This window comes from Callospermophilus lateralis, chromosome 14 (genome assembly GCF_048772815.1).
Source record: "Callospermophilus lateralis isolate mCalLat2 chromosome 14, mCalLat2.hap1, whole genome shotgun sequence".
Classification (NCBI taxonomy): Eukaryota; Metazoa; Chordata; class Mammalia; order Rodentia; family Sciuridae; genus Callospermophilus; species Callospermophilus lateralis.
The window spans coordinates 33,130,766-33,150,737 of NC_135318.1; the positions used below are offsets into that span (position 1 = coordinate 33,130,766).

At 37.6% G+C, this 19,972-nt stretch overlaps 1 protein-coding gene across 3 annotated transcripts in view; it reads left to right on the forward strand.

The window, feature by feature from the left end:
* Positions 1 to 18,950, forward strand: part of Eml4 (EMAP like 4) — a 146,618-nt gene extending 127,668 nt beyond the window's left edge. For 2 of the 3 annotated variants that reach the window (XM_076832665.2, XM_076832667.2), the window contains 4 exons: positions 12,607 to 12,694; positions 13,301 to 13,399; positions 15,562 to 15,692; positions 16,244 to 18,950. In XM_076832665.2, coding sequence (XP_076688780.2) covers positions 12,607 to 12,694; positions 13,301 to 13,399; positions 15,562 to 15,692; positions 16,244 to 16,717 — 792 coding nt within the window. In that variant the 3' untranslated portion in view covers positions 16,718 to 18,950. The remainder of the gene's footprint in view (positions 1 to 12,606; positions 12,695 to 13,300; positions 13,400 to 15,561; positions 15,693 to 16,243) is intronic. The other variant, XM_076832666.2, reaches the window with a different exon arrangement.
* The last annotated feature ends 1,022 nt before the right edge of the window (positions 18,951 to 19,972 follow it).

Here is a 19,972-nt window from a genome sequence, read left to right on the forward strand (position 1 = left end):
AGAGAATGGAATATTTTCATTGATGTACCTTTTTCTGTTGTTAGCTGCTTTAAAACTTTAATCTCTGTTTTTGAAAACTTGATATTATCTGACAAAACATTATAGTTCCCCTATGTACTCTAGAAAGATGACTTCTTTTGGTGACTTCTCTCCAACTAGTTTTAAGGCAGTTTCTTAAAGCTGTTTCTATGAGAAGCTCTTAGAGTAAAACTTTTAAAAATAGAGTTAGTGAGAAATAACAGGCCATCTCAGTGTCCTAAGTCCCTGTCTACTTGACACTCTGTATTACATTTCTGCCACTAAAAATAAAATAATTTACATGGGAATGTATGCATTTAAGAGTTAACATAAGCCAGGCGCAGTGGCACATGCCTGTAATCCCAGTGATTTGGGAGATTGGAGCAAGAGGATTGAAAGTTTGAGGCCAGTCTTAGCAAGACCCTGTCTCAAAAAAGAAACACTTAAAAAAACTAGGATGTTGCTTGGTGATAAAGCTCCCCTGAATTCAACCCCTAGTGCAAAAAAAAAAAAAAAAAGTTAGCAAAAGCAAGTTCCCTGTGATTTGTTGCCCATTTCTAATTTGATTAGGTTATTATTACAGGAGAAAAAATTTAGAGCAAATTCTGTAGACCAGGTTGAGTACTTACTATGTGGCTGGAGCTCTGCTAGAGAAATTCTCTAGAAGCTAGGAATATGTGCAAGATTTTTGTCATCAAGAAGTATGGCTGAGGGCTGGGGTTGTGGCTCAGTGGTAGAGCACTTGCCTAGCATGTGTGAGGCACTGGGTTTGATTCTCAGCACCACATACAAATAAAGTTGATTGACAACTAAAAAAAAATAAGGAAAAAAAATAATAAGAAGAATAATTATGGCTGAGACTAGGGGAGTTGCAGTAGAGCACTCGTCTACCTTGTGCAAGACCCTGGTTCAGTCCCTAGTTGAGAAAGGTAGGCAGGATAGTGGAGTGGTTAGGAACACAGACTGGATCAGATTACCTGGATTTGAATTCTTGCTTTATCACAAGCTATTATGACCTTGGGCAGGCTACTTAAACCTTCTACTTTAGTTTTCTCATCCATGAAGTGAGGATAAGACTAGTTAATACATATGAAGTACATAGGACAATGTTTGGCATAAAAGTGCCCAATAAATATTTTTGTAGAAAATGAAGTAGCTTGGTATGTATGTTAATTTTAGAATTAGCAAACCACTGTGTGGATTACTGGCACAGATACTTTAAACAGTCTTGATCACAAACAATTGCTCTTGGGGGAATAAATAAAAATTATGGCCCTCAGAAAGAAGAGACTTTATAGTAAGCAAAATAAACTTTATTATGGGTCTGAAATTTAGTTTATCATGTATAGATTGAGTATTCCTTATCTAAAATACTTGGGATCAGAGTGTTTCAGATTTCACAGATTTCTAGATTTTGGAATATTTGCATATTTGTAGGAAGATTATCTTGGAAATGGGACTAACATCAAAACACTAAATTTATTTCTGTTTTATATATAACATACACACACAGCCTGATCATCATTTTCTACAGTGTTTTTAGTGTGCTTAAATTTTGTACCACTTGTCACTTGGGTCAGATGTGGAATTTTACACTTTTGGTATCCTCTGGAACTTAAGTTTTAGATTTTGTAGAATTTCATATTAAGGGTACTCAACCTGTATAAGCAAAAAACCAGGCCATTTACTTTACCTCCCCACCCCCACCCCACTTTCTGGTACCCAGTGTTGCTGTACTGAGCTACATCTTCGCCCCCCCCCTTCTAAATTTATATATATTTAGGTGTAGATGGACACAACAAAATGCCTTTATTTTTATGTGGTACTGAGGATCGAACCCGGGTCCCACCCGTGCAAGACAAGCGCTCTACCGCTGAGCCACAATCCCAGCCCCTCTTCACCCCCTTTTTATTGATTGATGGATTTTTGAGATAGTCTCACTAATTTGCCCAGGTTGACCTTGAACTTGGGATTCACCTACCTCAGCCTCCTGAGTAGCTGTCATTACAGGCTGTGTCATCCCACCTGGCTTTACTATTTTAGGAAGAAAGACTTGTTTGTTTTGCATATGTTGTATCATGTGCTAAAACCAGCCCATTTATAAACCATTTATATTTCCAGTATATGATAGTCCTCAGGTTCACACACATACACACACACACACATACACACACACACACATACACGCGCACATGCAGTTAAAGTACAACTGATCGGGAAAAGAAATGGAGCATTGTGTGACATGGGATAATCAGAATGACCTTGAAAATGTTAAAAAATGGCAAGTTGATCAATTGCATGCAAATTTTCCTACTCTAATTAGGCAGCTTTTATGTTTAATGAGTAATTGAAAGTATGTTGATAACTTTAGGAACTTAGTTTATAGTACTGTTTAAGGCTATAATGAAAGGCTCAACTCTTCTGCTTTTCTAGCTTTTTTTTTATTTTTTTGCAGAGCTAAGCATCAAACCCAGGGCCTTATGCATCCTAGGCTAGGGCTCTTTCACTGAGCCCCACCCCTAGCCCTTTAATTATTTTCTATTTTGTGCTTTGCTTCCAGCTGTCTCCTTCCACCAACTGGTCTTTTCTTCTGTTAACCGCTTTTACTTTCATCTCTTTTATTGTCGCTGTTTTATAGGACAAACAAAACAGGATTAACACTGACTCTGCCACTTACTGGTTTGCATCTTTAAGCAAGTTAATTAACTTCTCTGCATCTTTTTTATTATCTTAAAATTAGAGATTATCATAGTTCCTACTTTATAACATTGTTGTGAAGATTAGGTCTTTCTTTTTTTTTTAATATCTATTTTTTAGTTGTGTTGGACATAATACCTTTATTTATTTATTTTTATTTGGTGCTGAGGATCTAACTTAGGGCCTCACACACGTTAGGCAAGAGCGCTCTACCACAGAGCCACAACCCCAGCCCCAAGATGAGGTCTTTCTTAAATTGCAACAATGAGAACTGCACTCAGAATTCCAAATTCAAATGTTGTTTTTTATTAATATTTATTTCCAATAATTTTTCTGTTGCTAGTCAAAAATGTTTAAGTGACTGTTGTAACTGAAAAAGCATACTGGACTTAGAATTTTAGGAAATGTACCTGTAATAAATTATTACCAGTTATAAGCATTTGAAATCTGTACTTCTTCACGGTATCATTTTTTGGAAAAATTGTCAGTTGAGATGACTGGTACACAAGAATGCAAAGCAGCACTTCTTGGTAAAAAGCAGCAGGCTGGTGCATGATTCCCTGGTGAAAGACAACATCAGTATAGGCCAGGGGCTTGCCCTCAAACTCAAGTTCAAAAACAAGATTCATTTTAGAGAGATGGATTTAGATCAATCATGTTCTCCAAAGCTGATTGATAAAATATCACCAAATTCTTGTTTTCCTCTAGCCAACTAAATTCTCTCTCTGTAAGTAAGCCTCGGGAAACCAAATTATAATCAGAATGCTAATTTATTCATTTTAAAGTAAGATATATACATGCCAAGGGGACAGAACAACGCACCCCCAGCCAATTCTTTGCTTCTATGGGAATGTACCTGTGTAACTGGAATATAATGGGCTGAGCAAATCCAGTACATCCATGGTAGAGTAATTGCTACCACTGGAGCTGGTCTTGATTTGTGTCTCTCTACCCTGGACATAGGTGGCACTACCCACATATGCTTCTGTGACCCCTTTCTTTGCTCACCACCCTCCTGCCAGTGCCATGCTTTCTTTGGATAGAGTCATCCTATAGTTAGCTTATATTCAAGGCTTGTCAACCTTGGACACATTATGACCCATACTTCTTTACCTTTCTGCTTTATCTTAATTCTGAAGTTTAACTCTCCGAGGCTGGGCTGGGGATGTGGCTCAAGCGGTAGCGCGCTCGCCTGGCATGCGTGCGGCCCGGGTTTGATCCTCAGCACCACATACAAACAAAGATGTTGTGTTGTATCCGCCGATAACTAAAAAATAAATATTTAAGAAATTCTCTCTCTCTCTCTCTCTCCCTCTCTCTCTCTCTCTCAATCTCTCTTTAAAAAAAAAAAAAAAAAAAAACTCTCCGAGGCTCTTGGGAAACATCCACTATAGTGTCTATAAAATTAAAAAAACAAACAAAAAAAATTGCTCTTCTGTTCATTGAAACCAATTTCCTTCCCTCTGCCTTTCCCCCTCTAGCATTGGGAATTGAATTCAGGGCCTTGCACATGCTAGGCAACTGTTTTGCCTCTGAGCTATATCTCCCGCCCTGATTTCATTATTTTACTAACCCCAAATATCTTTCATAATCTCTCCGAAGTTCATCCTTATCTTCTTAAAATTGCAATGTTTGAAAAAATGCATAAACCATAAATTCATGATGGCACACAAATCACAGCAATTCGGGAGGCTGAGGCAGGAGGATTGCAAGTTTGTGACCTACCTAGGCAAGACTCTGTCTCAAAAATTGAAAGGGGCCAGAGGTGTAGCTCAGTGGTAGAGCACTCCTGAGTTCAATCTCTGTCATCACAAAAGAATTAAAATAAAATGTTAAGTCAGATCTCAGAAGGACAATAATGTGTACATTTAGAATCAAAAGTTTATCAAATAAGGTGCAGAGAGCATTATTTAATCAACTTCCTCATTTGATGAATAAGAAAACTGAGGCAACTGAACCAAAAGTTCATATATCACAATCCTTTTTTTTCTACACCTTCTGATCAAGCCAATCTCAGTCCTCACAGTATAAGTACATTAATAAACTAGTCTCACAAAGGGATTAGGACTGGGTTGAAATTTTGGATGTTTCTCATCAAGCCTCAGGAGCCTGGAAAACCATTGGCAAATGCTAGAAGAACCTGGCAAGAACACTTTTATTAATCTTTTTTCACATACCCTGTCATTTCTCTTTTCTATCCTATTTCTAGTCCCTGTATTTAGTTTTTTGTTTTTTATGTTTTTATGTATTCTCTAGTTTTTGATGGAGCTTTATTTTATTCATTTATTTATATGTGGTGCTGAGTTTTGAATCCAGTGCCTCACACATGCCAGGCAGCCCCATTTAGTTTTAATGATGCACAATCTTTATAATTTCAGAAATGAAGCAAAAATAGGTATAATACAAAAGAACAATATGCTAACTCTCAAAAGAATTTTTTTACTTTGAAGTAGTACAGAGGGAAGGTAAGAGGCTTTTTTGCCTTTTATTTATTTAAATTGCCCAGCCTACCAACCAGAGGACTTACTTCTCTGTCCTGGACATTACCTAGCTTTGTATGTTGTTCAGACTAACCAGTCACTGTGTCACTAGAACACAGCCTTAAGGCATTGCTTATAAAACGGGAGTAAATCTCATTAGTTATGAAAGCAGTAAAGCAAGATGATGAGCACCTCTCAGCATTTACTTCTTGTATTAGTTCTCCAGCCTCAGTCATCTGTATTGAGAAGTGAATGAAATTTTAAGATTAGAAAATAACAAAAAATGAAGAGTGAATGAACCTATATTTTTTTTCCTCAGGCTCCTTACTACTTGCTGTTAGGTACCAAAAGATGTCACTTCAGAACTCAAATTTACTACAGATCACTGGTCCTGGCCCCTCTCGGCCCCAGTGATCTCTCAGGAAACAACTGGCTCTTCTGAGCTAGACCACTCCAGGTCAGCTGAGAGGATTAGGGGATGAGGGGAAGAGAGGTAGGGAGGAGTCGTCTGCCCTGCTGATATGTTGCCAACCCACCTTTCATTTACCCTTCTGGGGCCTGTCTGCCTGGTAGCATTTCTCTTTGTGATGCCCTTATGCTCTCTAGGTTCTCTCCAATATGCATGCCAGGCCTTCTTTTCCTGGTCTGAAGCATTTCATGCTTCTCAGTTCAGTCATCTAATTGAGAACTCAACTTCAGCCTTTATTTTCTATTGATTTATTTTGCAGTACTTAAGATCAAATTTAGGACCTAATGCCTGCTAGGCAAGCACTCTACCACTGGACCACATCCCCAGTCCTTTTAATTTTGAGACAGGATCTAGCTTAGATGTCCAGGCTTGAACCTACAATCCTCTTGCTTCAGCTTCCTGAGTCACTGAGATTACAGGTGTGTGCTACCAGGCCCAGCTCCACCCTTTTTTCTTTCTGCCACTTCCCACATTTTTGGTGTTTAGGAAATATTAGGAAAAGTGGTTTGATATATAGACTGTGGGATTCAGAGATTCATAAATTATATTAGATACTTTAGAAGCAGTATGATTTTATAATTGTTGCTATATAAAGCTTGGGATTCAGAAAGGTATAGGTAAGGGTGGACTGAGCTAGAATGGTTCTGGTTTTGTTTTACATAATATTGGGCTTCTCTGGTAAGATTTAATATGACAGAAGAGTTTTGTAGCTAAAAAGAACTTAAAGACTAGTGATATATTATCTCAGAGCCCTCTCAGTACCAGTGTTAGGAAGTCTTTTTGGTTTTGTTTCAGCACACTATACCTTTTTTTCCCCCTTTGGTTATGGGGATTGAACCCATGGGCGCTCAACCACTATTCCACATCCCCAGCCATTTTTTATATTTTATTTAGAGACAGGGTCTCACTATGTTGCTGAGGCTGGCTTGGAACTTGGGATCCTCTTGCCTCAACCTCCAGAGCCTCTGGTATTATAGGCGTGCACCAACCACTGTGCTTGGCTCACAATATATTTCTTTACCTTGGCTTTTCCTGTACTATTTTGAAAATGTATGAAAAGGGGCTGGCTTACTTATGAACAAATGGCACTTTTACATTACTTTGTCTTCAGTGTTACAGAAATGAGTAAAAGGCTGAAATGCCATGCTCATCTTGCCTGCCACGGAATCCTCTGACCTAGCTTTGAACCTTGGCCCTACCAATTCTTTGTTATGTGGCTTTAGAAAACATTATGTGCCTCCTAAACATTATCTACTGGGTGAGCATCCATATTAACGTTGCTGGGAGATTTAGATATGATAATGTATGTACTCAGTAAGGGATACTCTACTACTGAGCTACATCTCCAACCTCTGGCCCCTTTTTGCTAAGACTGGCCTTGAACTTGTGATCCTCCTGTCTTAGCCTCCTGAGTGGTTGGGATTACAGGCATGAGCCATGGCACTCAGCCTTTTAGCATTTTTTTCAAGCAAATGAACCCTATGTTGTACTTAGAGGTGTTTTTCAGCATTTAGCATTATTGTAGGGGGTTGTAGCTCAGTGGTAGAGCACTTGTCTGGCACATGTGAGGCCCTGGGTTTGGTTCTCAGCACCACATAAAAATAACAAATAAAAATAAAGATATTGTGTCCATCTACAAAAAAAAAAAAAAAAAATTAAAACAATACATTGAAGTTCAAAATTAGTTTCAAACTGTGGTTAGTTGAATATTTTCCTTGAAAGATTTTGTGTCCTGATTGACCTAGTTTCTATTCTGTTTGCAGTAGAATTAAGATTTATTCTGGGCTGGGGATGTGGCTCAAGTGGTAGTGTGCTCGCCTGGCATGCGTGCGGCCCAGGTTCGATTCTCAGCACCACGTACAAACAAAGATGTTGTGTCCGCCGATAACTAAAAAATAAATATCAAAAAATTCTCTCTCTCTCTCTCTCTCTCTCTCTCTCTCTCTCTTTCCTCTCTCACTCTCTCTTTAAAAAAAAAAAAAAAAAAAAGATTTATTCTGGCTAGGCATGGTGGATATGCCTGTAATCCCAGTGATTTACGAGACTGAAGCAGGAGGATCATAAGTCCAAAGCCAGCCTCAGCAATTTAGAGAGGCCTTAAGCAACTTAACAAGACCTTGTTCAAAATAAATAAATGAATGAATGAATGAATGGATGGATGGATGGATGGATGGATGGGACTGGAGAGGTAGTTCAGTGGTTAAGCACCCCTTGGTTCAACCCTCCCAGTACTAAAAATAAAAAATAAAAATAAAGATTTATTCTGTACCTGAATACTAATAAAATGGTTTTTATTTGACTAATTCCTATGTACCTTTTTACAATGTTACTCAAAGACCTTAGCCCAGAAGATAAAAGTATATGAAGTTACAGTTATACACTAAGAAGCAATACAAGAACTGCTGGTAAAAGTGAGGAGGTTTTTGATCAGGATTTTGATAACTGTCTCCAAGAAAATAAACCATAAAACTAATGCAGGATTTCAGTAAACTAGCAGAATTCAATATTACTGTAACAAGATTTTTACATAGTACCTAGTGGCTTAAATTAAGGATATGGTCTCATTTAAAAGAGGTCCTCAGGGGCTAGGGCTGTAGCTCATTAGTAGAGCAGTTGCCTAGCATGTGCAAGGATGGATCCACAACACTACATAACAAAGAAAGAGATCCCTTTTGGGGGGGGGGGCGGTGTTTGTTTGTTACTGGGGATTGAACTCTGGGGCACTCGACCACTGAGCCACATCCCCAGACCTATTTTGTATTTTATTTAGAGACAGGGTCTCAGCCTCCCAAGCCGCTGGGATTACAGGCATGCACCACCATGCTTGGCAAATTTAGAATATTTCTTTCCTTCTATTTTATCTCTTTAGTGTGCTGCTTCCATCTTCGATATCATAAAGTGCTGTCAGAACTCCAGCCACAACAACTTAGTTCCATGTAGAAAGGTTAAAAGCAAGGACCAGAAGCTGAACACTGTTCAGCTACTTTTTTTTTTTAATTATGTTTTTTAGTTGTAATTGGATACAATACCTTTATTTCATTTATTTTTATGTGGTGCTGAGGATTGAACCCAGGACCTTGCATGTGCTAGGCGAGCACTCTACTGATAAGCCACAACCTCAGCCCCTGTTCAGCTACTTTTTGTAGCTCACTTCTCTTAAAGGTTTTCTGGAAGCCATACTTAAATGACTTCTGCTGCCCATAACTGCAGAGGAGATTGGGTAATCATGTTTTAGCTGGGCACCCAAGGAAAGGAATGTTTTGGATAGGCAATTGTCCGTCTGTATTTATCACTATATGAAGGTCTCTTTTTCCTCAAACCAGCAAAAATATATTTTAAAATGTGATGGAAATTTTTAATTCACAATAGCAGCAAAAACTGTAGAAGGTTTGAAAATAGACGTAGCCACACAAGCACAGGAAAACGTATGAAACATTGCTAAAAGACATAAACTAAGAACTGAAAGGATAGACACAGCATGTTTCTAGATGAAAACATTTGATAAAGATTTCTTCTCTGCAAACTGTTCTCCAAGTGTGATGCAATCTTATTTAAATTTTTAACATGATATTTATGGGTCTGATAAAATAGTTCTAAAGTTCATCTGAAATGTTCCACATGCTACAAAAAACTGTGACAGTTGATCAGGAATAGGACAAGACTAATGCAACAGAAATTTTCAAAAACAGACCTTTTTTTTTTTTTTCTAGAAATTTACTAAATAACAAAAGATCAGCAGAGAAAGAATGAACTGTTTTTTACTTGCATTATTCAATATAGCAATTACCAGCCACAGCTTTATGTTCATAACATAAGTGCAGTTCAGTTTCCAAAAGCACTAATCACATTTCAGGTGCTTAGAAACCACAGGTGACTAGTTGCTACTGCACTGGAACACACAGAGAATGTTGTCATCATTGTAGAGATGCCATTGGACAGGTCAGCTGTAGATGGCAAGGAGACACCGAGAGGCTTACTCAGGAGAGGAGTAACTAAATCTAGGCCTTGTTGTTATTTGTAGAGAGCCATGTTCAGTGATGGCAGTTTTTATCTCTCTGATAAGTTTAAATCACTTGCAAACCAGTGATTTAGATGTTAATCTTCCATACAGCTTGTAAAATTTAAGTTTATGTATTTCTGAATTTTTTCCATCCAGGATACTGTTCTTTGGCTCCTTCACTTGTAATTATTTTGTGGTTATACTGTTCAGCTACTTAATGGCAGTAATGAAAGTGCCAGCTTATAATATTTTGCTGAAATATTTTAAGAAGATATACCAGATTATGCTGCCAGCTAGTGCCCTATGGGGGTGAAGTTTGAGGCTATTTTTTTTCCCCAAGCTGTGCATATACATTTGATTATCTCTTATCTGAAAAGAGTTGGAACCAGAAACAGTTCAAACTTTGGAGTTTTTTTTGGATTCAAGAATATTTTCATAGGCTTAACCCTGGTTAGCATCCCTAATCCAAAATCCAAAATGCTCCTGAATCCAAAACCTTTTATACCATGCCAGAACTCAAAAAGTGTCAGGTTTTTCAGATTGAGGTCCTCAACATTTACTTTTATTGGCCTCTAAGTAGGGAGGAGAAAAGATACTCTGAAGTATGTATGGGTAGATGATATTGTAGACCCAGCAGTTGCATTTAATCTTTGCTTATTTGTTGGCATCAGTTTCAGAGAAAACATATTCACTATTTTCCAGTATGAATTGATAACTTCCCCAGGGCTCTTTTTTTTTTTTTTTTTTTTTTTTAATTTGGGAATTTTGCTGCTCAAGAATTCTTTTTGAGAATACTTTATGTTGATTCACTTTCTGGACATATTGTGTCTAGCATTCATATGAATTATATGAATATTATGTGTACATAAAGTTTATTTTAATGTTCTTCTAAGTAACGCTGTGAAAGGCTTTTCACACAGAAGCAGATAACACTTCTACATTAGTAGAGTATTTCTTGGAGGTCTGTAGTTATAATTAATTTGGTTAAATCCTTCATGTAACAGCAGATTTTTGTTGTTGGTTTTGATTTATTGTGGTGTGGTGGTTTGTTTGCTTTGTTTTCTCGAAATACTAGGGTTTGAACCCAGAGGCCCTCTACCACTGAGCCACACCCCAACCCCTCACCTCCCCACCCCACCCCCCCGTTTTTTTCTTTTTTAAACAGTCTCAAGTTATTGAGGCTGGCTTCAAACTTGGAATCTTCCTGCCTTAGCCTCCAAGTCACTGGGATTACAGGCTAGTTTTCTGTTTTAGAAGCATGGCTTCTGCAGACACTAGAGTACCAAGCATCAGTTTCGTGTGTACTGCATAAAAGATTGTGTGAACCCTGTCTTTCTGATTTTAAAAATTGATTTCTTATTGGGACTGGGGACATAGCTCAGTGGCAAAAAGTGTAGTTAGCATACTCAAGGCCCTGGTTTGGTCCCCAGCACCACATTAAGGAAAAAAAAGTTATTTCTTACTAAGTTGGTAGGTTCCTTGTATGCATAGAGATTCCCAACCTAATATATTCCCAAACACAAAAATAGGAACAAATACTATGTAGCACTGTGGTGGGTATAATAGGTCCACAGAGGTCTAGGGGACACATCCTTAGGCTTCAGAAGACTAGTGAAATAGAGAACATATGTAAATCATTAAAAACATACCTAAACCAGGCATAGTGAGGCATGCCTCTAATCCTAGCAACTCGGAGGCTGAGGTAGGAGAATGGCAAGCTTGAGTCCAGTGTCAGTAACCTTAAAAGACCTGTCTCTCAAAAAAAGAAAAAGAGAAAGAAAACTATGCCTAACGAACAATGAATTTAACTTTAATTTAAAGTCATCCCAAAGTGATAGCACATCTGTAATCCCAGGTTCTCAGGAGGCTGAGACAGTAGGTAATGAGTTTGAGGCCAGTTTCAGCAACACAGCAAGACCTTGTCTTCCTGTGAGCAGGAAGCTTGTAATTTTAAAAGTACAAAATTAGGCTATCAGCTTTGGTAAACGTTAAGATCTGTGTAACTTATCTGAAATAATTTATCGGAAATCACCAGATGCTTACATGTTAACAACACTCAGCTTTTAGTAAATTTCTTTTGTTTTCTCTCCCACTGTATTAATAAAATCGAAGCAGCAAAAGATTACCGGTGTCCTGTTTAAGGATTAAACTTTCAGGAGTCGGGTATATATGGGGTCCAAGCTATTCTAAAGAATTGCAATATTGGATGATTTCCTCCTACCCCAGAATATTCTTTGTTAACAGTTTTTCAGGACCTCCATTCTGACTGTTCTGGTGCCACACACAATCTGGAAAAACTGTACTTTGTTACTTATAAACAATTATAGTTCATTCTCAAAAATGAAGTCACGGGGGAGGGGGGCAGGAAGGGGGCTGGGGCTATGGCTCAGTGATAGAGCGCTCGCCTAGCACATGCAAGGCCCTGGTTTCGATTCTCAGCATCACATAAAAATAAATAAATAAAAATAAGGGTATTGTGTCCAACTACAACTATATATAAATGGAGTCACTGGGACACCAGTGGCTTGAAATAAGGCCTGAGGGAGTGTTATCTATTGCAGTGTCCTCTAAGATTTGGGCTTAAGAAACTGTCATTCTCAGAATGCTCTAGCAGAGGTTGTAGTGCTTGTTTCTGGTATCTAGGTGAAAGGCCAGCAAGATTCTACCAGGTACCAAGTCCTTAATGTTTCCATAGTGGTGAGATCTCAAACTCTTCATGTATCATTGGCATCTTTACATATCTGCATCTTTGGCTTCCAACAACAGAGTGAAAAAGAACTGAGGACCTGCTATGGGCCCTATTCAGCTCTAGAGGCTGTGATACTGCTCCCTGTTCTTTAAGAATTCTGACAAATGGCTAGTCAGAAAACAGTATTGGCTAATAAACTGTTTATCATTTAGAACTCTAAATGCTTTCTAACGGTTTATCTGTTTTTCTCTAGGGACATTCCAGCTACATCACACACCTTGATTGGTCACCGGACAACAAGCACATAATGTCTAACTCGGGAGACTATGAGATATTGTACTGTAAGTGTGAATAATCATATATGGGCTCAGATGTGACTGTCATGGGCACTAATGAACAGGCTGCCTAGAATGTGAATTATCTGAAGTAATTTATTGGAAATCACGAGATGCTTGCATGTGAACAAAACTCGGCTTTTAGTAAGCCAAGAGAATGTATGCTGGCTTCTAACTTGACAAAGCATATGTTACTCTGAACTAAGTAATGAGAATTGCAAATGTGGTTCACTTCTCCAGAAAAGTAATGAGTTTAATGGTGTAGAACTAAAGGCACATGTAGTAGTAGTAAGAAATTTCTCAGTAAGATTGATGCTGCTCTTAATGTTTTTTCATTTAACAACTTTTCCTGGAGGCAGGGAGAAGGATAACAGCCATAGGGCATTTATGCTTTTTAGGAGAAAACAAAAAAACAATTCCGTGCGAAACAATTTGTAGTTCTGTAAAACCCTGTTAAGTAAACACTTTTTTTCCCTTTTTAAATGTGTCTTAATGTTTTTCAGTGTATGGATTATAAATACAAGTAAACGTGGCTAGTTTGAATCAAGATGCACTTTCAAATACATTTGTACACAAGCACTGTGATTATACTTCCTGTTTCTAAATTTAAAGGGGACATTGAAAGTGGCTGCAAACTAATCAGGAATCGCTCGGATTGTAAGGACATAGATTGGACGACGTATACCTGTGTGCTAGGCTTTCAAGTCTTTGGTAAGAACATAACCCCTGATGTGAAGAGGCAATCTCTGAGGTTTTTATTTATGCTTACTTGCTTAAATTGATAAATGAAATATAGTCCGTTTACATTCTTTAGTGTTATCACTATTAATGTCATTGTCAGAAAAAATTAAATGTGTATTAGTATTTAACCAATACAGGATTGTTCTCTGCAGAACTCAGCACATTTGGTCCCCAGTAAATATGAGACAGTTAAAAGGAAAGGAATTTACATACTAATGCAGATTTTCTTCCCTCCTCCTCCTTTTCCCCCTCCTTTCCAAATGAAGCTTTTAAATTGGTAAAGTCATTTTTTTTTTTTTAATGGCAGCTGTATTGAGATCTCATATACTGTTCAGTTCACCTGAGTTGGTTTTCATATATTTACAGAGTTGTGGAATTATTGTGGTCTAATTTTAGGACATTTTCATCACCCCAAGAAGAAATTTTGTACCCATTAGCGTCACACTCCATCTCTCTCTCTTCCTCATCCTCTCCCCCAACCCTGGAAACCACTAATCTACTTTCTCTATTCCTTTTCATGTAAGTGGAAGCATACAATATATGATGCACTGAGAGTGGCTTCTTTCATTTAGCATAACTTTTTCAAGGGTCATTCATGTTGTGGCACATTTCAGTACCTCATTCTTTTTATGAATGACAGCCCTTTGTATGGATATATACTACATTTTGTTTATCCTTTCATTGGTTAATGGACACTTAGGTTTGTTTCCACTTATTAGCCATTATAAATAATGCTTCTATGAACAATCATGTGCACATTTTTTTGTAGTCATGTTTTCGTCTCTCTTGGGTTTACACTGATGAGTGGAATTGCTAACTCTGTGTTTCACCTTTTGAGGAATTAATAAACTGTTTTCCAGAGTGCCTGCACCCTTTACAGGCCCACCAGCAGTGAATGAGGGTTTTAGTTTCTCTGTGTCCTTGCAAAATGCACTATTCAAAAATTACAGTTTTGCATGTGGATGTTAAGCCATCCCTGCACTGTTTGTCCAAATACCAAGGCATTTTTAGTAGATGTTATTTAAAGATAAAATTTGGAGATTATTTCTAATTTATGTTTTGGACATTTCTAGAAATCTGTCCTTTGTAACAGTTTCCTAAGCCTTCACATATCCTTCCGAAAGGGTTAGAAGATAAATGGAAAAGTTAAAATTATAAAGCCTTGTTTGTAAAGAGGCGTTATGTTCAGTATTTAAAATAGTGGATATGAATGTGGCACCAATACCCAAAGCAGATATCCAAAATATTGTATTTTTCTTTACTAGTACATCTCTGCCTTCTGGAATTTGGGCTTTTGTCTCCAGCCTGATCACAGATCTGAATATCTCTTTATGCTGTGTACATTAGAAAACAAATCCATTATGCTCTTAGGATAGAGAAGACTAAAAGGCAAAGAAGAAATTTAAAACAAAACAATCTGGACTTCTCCATAACAGTTTAATTATTTTGGGTGAAACTCAAACATTAGCTAGTAGCTGGTAATAATACAGTGATTATTTACTTGTCACAAGATAACAAAAGTGATTTTACTTGTTCAGCAAGTTTACCAAAGCCTTATTTATTCTCTAGAGCAACATTCAGCCAACAGGAGGCCAACCTTAAATGTTCCACAGTTTTAATGTAACCTAATGGAAGTTTGTGTTGAACAACATTACCAGTGCCTTGTAATGATTCAGAATAATTGCATAATAATAATAATTGTAACATACCGTTACATTTGGTATGCCTGATCTCTGGACATAAATAATGTTTCTGTGAAAATTCTGTGGTGTAGCATGCTAGAACAGCGGACGTCCCGCCAGTGCATCTCCATGAAACAGAAGGTCTCCGAGGTATCTTGGAGTCACCTGCTTTGAAGGAACTTAGAATCTACTTTGAAGACATAGTGCTATGGCTCTGTTCTTGAATTTGCCATACAAGTAACTGCTAAACTTTTCCTTTTAAAAAGGAAGAACTTATTGTTCGGGTGAGTCAAGCTGAAATTAATATATCAGCCCCACCTGCTGGCTTCTGTTAAGAACTACTGAGTCTAAGTTTTCCATCTTGAGGATATTTAGATTTAACATGTACAGCATCACAGCTCAGTTTTTTAAGGCTGATTTTTCTATATTTCTGTTGTTTACATGTCAAAGGTGTCTGGCCAGAAGGATCAGATGGGACAGACATAAATGCACTGGTTCGATCCCACAAGAGAAAGGTGATAGCTGTTGCAGATGACTTTTGTAAAGTCCATCTGTTTCAGTATCCCTGCTCCAAAGCAAAGGTAACCTCATCTTAACAGACCAGTATGGTTAGGACCTGTTTTGGGGGATAATTTTGTGTCACTGATAAGAAAATATCTTCAGGGTTAATAATTACTCCTCATGATTCGGTGATGCACATAGGGAGAACAGGGTCATCTCTGAGCATCCAGGCAGACACTGCTTATCTGCTCTTCCTTATTAAGGACAAAAAGACAGCTGTACAGTTAGCAGCTGGTGGTATTTTGTCCCTTTTCATTTACTGTCAAGTTTATTTTGATCTTTTGGCACTTTTAAATTTATCTTATTTTTTGAATCATGTACAATCCTGCCAACCTAGTCACTTCCCCCCTACCCATCTCACAGAAGTAGTTACCAATTGTTTTGTTTCTCCTTTTATATAAAGGGGTATTTAAAAGCAATTATTGTTAGCCTTATTCCTCATATTTGATGACTTCATAGCTTTGATTTGAATTACCTGTTTAACAAGCTGAGTCACTTCCCTAGCCAGTCAGCTCCATTTCATTGACTAGGAATAAGTTTTAATATTCCTGTCTTAATTTCTTTTATATAGGCTCCCAGTCACAAGTACAGTGCCCACAGCAGCCATGTCACTAATGTCAGTTTTACTCATAATGACAGTCATCTGATATCAACTGGTGGAAAAGACATGAGCATCATTCAGTGGAAACTTGTGGAAAAGTTATCTTTGCCTCAAAATGATATTACAACAGATACTACTATGACCAAAGCCCCCATCTCTTCCATTGAAAATACCATCCAGTCTAATACTCCTACACCGCCTCCCTCCCAGCCCTTAAATGAGATTGCTGAAGAAGAAAGTAGAATAAGCAGTTCCCCCACACTTCTGGAGAATAGCCTGGAACAAGCAATGGAGCCAGGCGAAGACCACAGCGAGGAACAAAGTGAGGAGGGCAGCGAGGACCTCGGTGAGCCTATTTACGAAGAACCAGCCATCGAGGTGAGCGGAAAGCAGAGTGGAGCTACTCTTCCTGAGGGCCAGCAAGATACTCCCTCCCTGTCCTGAGACCCAGTCCTCAGTGCAGCTGTTTTCTCCTTCAGCTGCATGTGATTTTGTGATAAAGTTCAGATAATAGGATGGAGAATCACTGTTGATCAAGATTGTGTTTTCTGCATAATCTGTTTTCTTCAATAGTCTTATATTTCAGTCTCTCAAATGCAGTCAGCCTAAAGGTTCAGTTTGGTATGCATTTAAAATTAACCAAACCTAATAGTATAAAGACTGAAACATTAATCATGTCTCTGAAATCACTGTGTATGTAAGTGATAGGATGTAAATACTGGAAACAGGAAACAACAATTGTATTGATTGAAAATAAACCCTCTTGTTATCTGAACGTGTTTTCTTCAGGAACAACCAGAGGCATCACAAACACTGTTACGCATCTACTGGCTTAGATTGCCACTTTTCTTCCTGACTTAGAAAAAGAAACCGGGGAAAACAATGTGCTCTTAATGAGATATGCTCCCACCCCAAATGTCAAATGGAAATTTTTTTAATTAAGAAAAACTACAGTATTGCCAAGTGCAATGGTGTTGCCTTCTTGAATAATAATGCCTCTTCTTACACTACCAGTAGATGTCCAGATGTGCTTGTTAGTCTACTATATAGGTGCTGCCTTTTCTAAGTTATAACAAGGAACAGTCCTTCATTTCTTGTGTGCAAATCTATTTTATCCTAGAACTGAGAAAGCATTAGTTTGTTGAAGAGCTTTTAATGTATATTAAACCACTGATGCTCAGAAATGGTGGATTCTTCCAAGGAGTCCTTTGCTGGCCTAAACATTCTCTAACATTTGCCATTCGAGTGAATGGAAGAAGAAAAACCACATGCCTTTAAAACTAAACTGTAATAATTAGCTGGCTAATTTTAGTTTAGCCTTCATCATCATTTGTTCCCTCAAAAGGAGAAATATAAACACAGTTTAAGTGATTCAATTGGTGCTTGAAATTCATTGGTTGTAATTTTTATATAAATTAATTATACTGATAGGATATTCATCAAATTGAAAATTCTTTTTTACAGAATTGTGAATAACAGTTACAGTAATTTTTTATAAATTGCATACTTAAAAGATTTGCTGTATGTGGTGATTTTTTTTCTGACGGAGTTGCTATAAGCTTTGCAAATCATATGTGGCTGTTTTAGGCAATGCATGTATTATGCATTGAAAAGTTTTTTGTTTTTTGTTTTAAGTTTTGTCAGCAACTATGTTTTTCTTAAGTATGTGTCTCCTACTTTAAAATAATTACTGACAGATATGCATTTCCTATATGTTTGTTTATACTTTGATTATAAATTTTTTTTCTTATTTTTTAACTTGCTACATTGTTTTGATATTTTCTTGTTTTGTTTTTTTGGTCGGATCGTGTTTAGAAACTTTGGATGAGTTCAAAAGTCTTAAGTATGCAAGCGTTTACGTGATTGTGCCATTCCAAAGTGCATCAGAACTGTCATTCCCTCTTGTATCTTCTCAGGAGTAATACATATCAGGTATTTCATCATCATTTGATAATATGAAAACTCCAGTGAACTCCCAAGGACACTTAACGTTTATATTCACACGCTGTATGGAGGGTGTGGGTGTGTGAAGGGGCAAGTAGAGACACTCTGTTAGCGTGTAGCTCTACGTAAGAAGATGTGCACCACATCACAATACTCAGTGTAGGTCTCTCTGTGTATAGATATATGTCTGTGTGTATCTCTTTCCTTTTGTTTACAACTGTTTTTTAAAAACCTCAAAGTAGTTCTCTACAAAACAAGAGATGTAGATTCTAAGCAACCTGACTTTTTTCGGTATGTTCTGTATGTAGTTACCAGAGAGCACCAGTAAGTATCACCACCTGTTGGCAATGAGAACTACACCGTCAGGTCAGCATGTGCTGTTCTCTGTAAGAACAGGAAATGAACAAAGTACCTGGGGGATATACTTCTCCATGAATAAGCAGGGAGTTTATTTGGGGACATCAGTCACCTTTGGAGTTGCCATGTACAATGAAATTTATAATTGTGATACTCTTGGGTGGTAGTTTCCAAAGACACTACTAATGTGCAGAAAGCGTTCCGGCTATCTAATGCTGGCAACTACTGTTTAATGGTCAGTTAAATCTGTGATAATGGTTGAAAATGGGTGGGAATTATGAAATTGTAGATGTTTTTAGAAAAACTTGTGAATGAAAATGAATCCAAGTGTTTCATGTGAAGATGTTGAGCCATTTCTATCATGCATTCCTGTGTCATGGCAGAAAATTTTGAAGATTAAAAAATAAAATAATCAAAATGTTTCCTTTGTCTCTCTTAACTCTTCATTTATACTGCTAGTGTCCATAACTAACCAATTATCAGAAGACATGGCAATCAGAAGGAAACATTTACCAGCTGGCTGCTGCTGCTATGGATGAGATCACTGGGGTAGTAACAAACTCCATAACATTACAGGAAATTACTTTTGACTTACGCTCCCATGTAATTGGGGAATGGCTTACCTTTAATTTACTTCTCATCTCCACTTTCTCTAATATTTAATATTGGATAATCCTGGTGATCCTGGTTACCTGCCTGACCTGGCTCCTTCCCAGTGTTGGTCTTTGTGAAGAACTTGAACTCAGTAGACCATGGCACTCCTTGCTTCACCCCATCTCTCCTGTGTATTCAGCCATGAACTGGCTACTACAGATTTTTGTGAAGAATTAATAGGTTCAGAGTATTCCAAACATTATACAATCACAGAAATGATGGGGCTTTCACAATCACCTTATTCCTCTGATGATTGTAAATTCAGAGCTATTTACACAGATTAACCCATGAGAGGCTGTCCTGGGGCAAGAACTACTGTCTCATCAGTTCTGAGAGTGGCTGATATAGGACCCAAACAAACCGATTAAGTAATGTGATTTTTTTTTTTCTTAATGAGAAGGGAGGGGCAAAGGGTTACGAATGATGGTGGAATGAGTTCAACATCGTTACTAAGTACATATATGAAGACACGAATGGTGTGAAAATATTTTGTTACAATCAGTGATTTGAAAAATTGTGCTCTATATGTGTAATATGAATTGTATTCTGCCATCGCGTATAACAGATTAAATAAATAATTTTAAAAGTGGGGGCTGGGGTTATGGCTCAGTGGTAGAGTGCTTGCCTCAAACACGAGGCACTGGGTTTGCGTTTCACCACCACAAAAAAATAAAGATATTGTGTCCATCTACAACTAAAATAAAATACTAAAAAAAAGAAGAAAAGAAATAAGGGGGCCAGGCA